This window comes from Helianthus annuus, chromosome 12 (assembly GCF_002127325.2).
Source record: "Helianthus annuus cultivar XRQ/B chromosome 12, HanXRQr2.0-SUNRISE, whole genome shotgun sequence".
Lineage (NCBI taxonomy): Eukaryota > Viridiplantae > Streptophyta > Magnoliopsida > Asterales > Asteraceae > Helianthus > Helianthus annuus.
In genome coordinates, this window is record NC_035444.2 from 88151472 (window position 1) to 88157522 (window position 6051).

The following is a 6051-nucleotide window of genomic DNA, read 5'->3' on the forward strand; positions in this document are numbered from 1 at the left end:
CATAATGTCATGTAACTTTTCAAAGTACTGGACTCCGCATTCCCTCCTAATCGCATACGCATTAACTTGCAGTAAGAAACCCCAGCTGATAATGTCACCGAGAGATACGCTTCTATCACGTTGATAATACTTCAGAGGACGTTTGAACTTTCTCTCGTGACTTTCTTTAAACCATTTCTTCCTTTCTTCCTTTGACATGTCTTTCTGAGTGCCATCAAAGTTTTTATCTTTCAGAATTTCAGCAACTTTCCTTCGCAACTCATCACGATTCTCCTCAGTAAAGAATTCCATTAACGTGGGCAACTGTGAGGTATCTTCGTTAATGCTTTCATCATCTGTCCAGTCTTCTACTTCCACTCTATCATACAAATCAGCATCTTCAACATACCGATACTCATACTCAGACTGATGATTTATGTCAAAGGCATTCAACTCTTCTTCAAACTCGGCATTCATTTCTTCTTCAAAGTCGAATTTAAAGTCAGGATCCATCAAGCGAGTCATTTCCTTAATTGCTTCCAACGTGTAAGTATGGAAATGCTCTCCTTCTTCACGATAAGTATCCAATCTCAGAATCATCTTCTGAGCTTATTGAACATTCTCTGCATCTCCTGACTCCCCCTGTCTATCAGCTCCCCCTGATTCTTCGTTTACAGAGTTATTCATCAAATTATCAACATTCTGTTCAGCAGAAGCTTCAGATACTTTCAACCCTGTACCACCCTGAGCATCATCGTCATCATCATCTTTTCCTGAACCATGACTGCTCGCAGAGTATACTTTCTCATCTTTGACATCTTCCTCTTCATCCTCCTCTTCATCATCTTCATCACTATCTCCAATCAATTCATCCATAGGAGTATAATCCTCAAATAGACCAGAAACAGCAGAGATAGGCTCGGGATTATCAACAACCATTGAAGGAACAATCGATCTTTCAGTCACAGCTGAACTTCCTTCAACACCTTTGCCTTTGTCTTTCATTTGCTCATCTATTTTGGCTTGACATTCAGCTCTGAGCTCTTCAACTTGCAGCTCTTTAAACTTTTGCTCTACCGATGTTCCAAGCATGCTTTCATCAAATTTGTTCAACATATAGAACTCGTGATCTCTTAACGCTTTAGCTGCTTCAAATTCTTTGTTCTTCAACTTGAAATATTCATTTTGCTCATCTCGTCGAGCCTTTTCTTCTTCCAACTCAGCAATTCTCACCTTCAAGATGTCAATCTCTGACTGATCAGAATCAATCTTTTTCACCAACTCTTTATTATCAATCTCCAACTTCTTCACACGCATTTCTAGTATTTTCTATCGATCAGACACCTTCTTACTTTCAGCGACTAATTTCTTGTTCTCCACTAACACTTCATCCATTCTTTTCTCCAACTTCAACACTTGTTCATTGTTCGCAAACCCGAAGTCTCCGATATCTTCAAGATCAACATGTGGAGTATAAAGACCTTTGCTAGAAGAACCATGTTGCATTTGGGTGAGTGGAGGGGTCTGAAAGAGTTCTTGCGAGGTGAAAAGGGTTTGTTGTTGTGGAGGTGAATGATGTAGTGGTGATGGTTGTCTTGGAGGTGTTGGTTGTTTAGGTGGTGAGGATTGTTGTGGTGGTGTAGGTTGTCGGGGTGGCGATTGGATTGGTGATTGTGGTGGTGTTGGTTCATGTGGTGATGTAGGTGGTTTCTTGGTTTCCTTTGTTGACTTTTTCTTTAGCACAATCTTCGGCATTTTGATTTTTGGAGTAACCTTGCGAATCTTTGGAGAAACCACTTTCTTACGAGCTCCAGCTTTCTTTCTGCCACCTGGAGGAGATTGCGATTTAGAGACATGTTCCGGTGAAGGAACGTAAGCAGCATCATCATCCTTCTCTTGTCTCTTTCTTTTCCTCAGTTGTTTCTCTTTTTCTATCTCCTCTTGAATTCTTTTTCGACGTTCGGTTTCATCTACTACCTCTTCATCTGAAGAACTTGAGGAGCTTGTGGTATCTTTATCGACATCATCTCCCTCAATATCATCAACAACTTTTTCTTTCTCTTTTTGTGCTTCAACATTAACAACTTTATCAACATCAGCAACCACTGTTGGCCATGTCTCTAAGACATCAGTATCAAACAGATCATCAACATTAAATGGATCATCTTCTGCAGCTACTACTGTTTCCTTTTCCACAGTAACCACCTGTTCATCTTCTTCAGGTTCATCGACCAAAGTCGTTTTGCAGCTTTCTTTTGCTTCTTCTTTGGTTGTGAAGAATATCCCTCAGCCTGTTTAACAATAGGAGTTGCCTTTCTGCGTCTTCTCCCAGTTTATTTCACATACCACTCATTCTTTATGTTTTTGAAATCTTCAAGAACTTTCAACTCTTCAGCATATGCTGCCTCTTTCATTTCAGCTTCATTTCTCCAGTTCTGATGATCAACTGGATCTGGATCAGCGTAGTTAGCATCTTTTATAGCCCCAAAGAATTCAACACTAACTTTCGGTTCTGGATGATTCGGGTGGTATTTTACAATCTGCTTAAGCGTATCATTGCTCATGTGTGATTGTATCAACAAGTCATCTTTTATGTTTCTGTCAATTTCTGGATAAGCGTGATCAATCATCATCTGAACGAACCTCGGATACATCCAACTTCTGCTATCTGTCTTGATATTCTCAGCCATGTAATGGAATACAATGTGTGAGAAATTGTACTTTTTGTTCAACACTAACGCCGTAACCATATTCATTTGATAATCTCTCATCGCATCATAACCTCCTTTCGTATGGCTCAAAGACATCAATACACAGTGAATCAGGAACTTGTATGGCTTTGTAAACTTTGACTTCAAATAGTTCCCAGTATTCAGAGCTCCTTGATAACCCATTCTTAACATGCACCCTTTCACCATTCTTTCTGGAAATCTCGTTGGTGAATCTGCTTCGTCCGGAAAGTTAACAACTTCACGAATAAGATCTTCAGTGACTAGAATCTTTCCCTCCTTTCCATGCACCTCAACAACTGAAGAAATTACTTTGTTCTGCGCATCGTAGCTGGCATTGTTCCAGAAGCGTTCTATGTGAGATTTGTACAGTGGTCTTTGATTAGTCAACGCCTTCTGAATGGGAATACGACCCATGAATTCCAGTATGCTACTAAACTTGGGCAGCTCAGTGTTTTTCTGAATGTCCAAATCACAACAACTATTGTGAAGAGGATCAAAGACAACACTAGATCCCTACAATTCAACAAAACATACACTTAATCAGACACTTAGAAAAATTTCAAAAATTTACAAGTGATCACACATGATACCCTAAAAGCGAAACCACTTATTCACTAAGAACGAAATCATAAGTTGTGACATTAAAGCGATATAACACTATATGACCTAAAGAGCGAAACCCACTGAAGTACATAAGAGCGGAACCACAAACACCCCTAAGAGCGAAACCACAGGAGAACACCCATGAGCGAAATCACTAGATGTTCTTATGAGCGGAATCACTAATTTTGCACTTATGAGCGAAACCACAAATTGTTCATAAGAGCGAAACCTCACTATGCACAGATAAGCGGAACCGTTGAACATGACCGTTTGAGCGAAATCTCTATCAAACTTTCAAAACTCACCAAATCTTAAAATTGACAACACTAATCGGTTAACATGACAAATCCGACACTTGGGGTTTGTTTTGATTTCATTTTTTACATCACTAGAACCCTAGATCTAAGATTGAATACCCTGTGACTCGATAAACATCATCAATAATCAAATTTATAACAATCAAACACACATCTATTATCTATACACTCAAACGACAACACATGATTGTTTTCAAGTTTCAGTTCAACTGATAAAGACCTAGATCTAAGTTTATGTTCATCAGTTATCGCCGACAGTTCAAAAAAGCATGATATTGAACAAATTAGGCCTCAAACTACCTTGCCCATGATTGGTTATTATAACAATCAACAAGATCTGTGAAAAATTGGGCAGCACTTCGCCTGAATACTGATGTTTTAGGGTTTCGCTTTAGTCGCCGGAGAAGAGAGTGACTTATGAGCGAAAGGTGAAAAATGACGTATGAGCGGAACTCACTGTCTTATATAGTTGGACAGGCTTCGCTCCTACGATCAATGACAAATAAGCGGAACCCCAATTGAATCTATAAGCGAAACCACATGATGCAGCTATAAGCGAAACCTCTTCTATGGTGACATAAAAGCGAAACCACTTTTAGGTGACACATGAGCGAAACCATGAATTTGTTTTCAAAAATTTAACTTTTTAACACTTTTCAGATTAACCATCGTCACACCCAGTTGACCAAGTCCAAGTTAATGACCTTGGTCAACTGCTTGGCCCACCAAGTCCAAGTTAATGACCTTGGTTGACCGAATTATGAAGTACGCAGTTATTTTATTCTGAAAATAGTTCAAATGAATGAACTTTTGAACATTTTGAACTTTCAAACACATTTCAGTATGTCAAACACTGTTCCAATCACTGTTTTGCATTTCCAGCTTACCCAGCCCTCATCAAGCACTGACATGATCTGCACTAAGCTTTGAACTTCCGATTCCCAATGTCGGTTGTCGAAAATAAAATGAGAAAATAAAATCTTTTTGGATTTTAAACTGGATAAACTGAAAAACTGTACACACAAGCACCGTTAAGCTGATATTTCATTTTAAGCATTAAACAATTCGCGTAGATTACCGATATACTGATCCTCTTAAATTCTCACAAAACTTTCAACCTGTTCGGGATACAGAATTAGTGTTTTAGGACTTAAACATCTACATGTGTCCCACCTCAGTATATACTCCTGTATCCAGATCCCAGTATTCAGTCTTACAGGTGACTATACCAGAGCTGATATATGTTCAGGGGTAGGTGCGAGGGCCGTGAGAGCTCAGGTCGATACTTCCGTATACGCAGAGAGATGACGGCTTCGAGTTAAAGGTGTGTCCCCTTTAGAAGATCTTTTGTTTTCAACAGCAGCGACTATCAATTTTATTGTTTCATCAGCATGCTGAGGGCGGGCTTATATTTCAAAGCTTTTTGCAGAAAGTATTATCCGGGGACTAGGTCAGTACTTCCATACAGCAGAAGTCCCGGGATAATACCCCAGATATCACTGAGCATAAGGACCTAATATCTCAGAATACGGGACCCTTCAAACAGGATTTCAGGGGTTACCTATATATCCTGGAGGTGTTCCCCACGTAGACGCAAGTGAATTTTATGTTTATATCCCAAACTGATCTACTGATTTTGCGAAAACCTACCGGCACATCTTTAACGACACTGCTTAATTGCATTTTATTCATTACAATTCTTTAGCATACTGTGTCCCTCTAGCTGACGTACTATCATTTCCCCTATTCTACATAACTCTTTTTGAATTTTTTAATGTTTTTGGATTTTTGAATTTTATCATGTTTTTGTATTTTTCTGCGATTTTCTCCCCCTAAAACTAAAACATATTTTTGTGTTTTTGTTTTTATCTAAAAGCAGAAAATAAACTGTACAAACAAAATTGACAACACGACAAAGGTTCACGTCAGATCGTCGCCCAAATCGGCTTCACACTCAATAACCCTCCCAGATTGCAGATTTTTCATCCTGTTTAACCTTAAAAGATAATAAAATCTCTTTTTATCAAAAGGTTTAGTATAGAAATCCGCTTTCTGTTCATCGGTGTGCAAGTGTTCAATCCGAATTAACTTTTTCTCGTGACAATCACGGATAAAGTTGTGACAGATCTCAATGTGTTTAGTTTTTGAATGGTGAACCGGATTTTTGGTTATATTGATAGCTGCTTCATTGTCCACGTAGATAGGAGTATCTAAGAACTGCGAACCGAAGTCTCGCATCTGCTGTTGGATCCAAAGGATCTGCGAGCAACAGCTTGAGGCTGAAACGTATTCAGCCTCGTATGTAGAGAGCGCTACTGCGGTTTGTTTCTTACACTGCCAGGTGACGAGTCGAGTTCCGAAGAACTGACACCCAGCAGTGGTGGACTTGCGTTTTGCTTGCAGCTTCCAAAGTCAGAATC

General features: G+C 39.2%; 1 protein-coding gene across 1 annotated transcript; it reads right to left on the minus strand.

Moving 5' to 3' along the window:
- Positions 1 to 588: 588 nt before the first annotated feature.
- On the minus strand, positions 589 to 1296 carry LOC110893157 (histone chaperone RTT106-like). Its single transcript, XM_022140276.1, has one exon. The coding sequence runs from the start codon at positions 1294 to 1296 to the stop codon at positions 589 to 591; it is 708 nt and encodes a 235-aa protein (XP_021995968.1).
- Positions 1297 to 6051: the final 4755 nt, after the last annotated feature.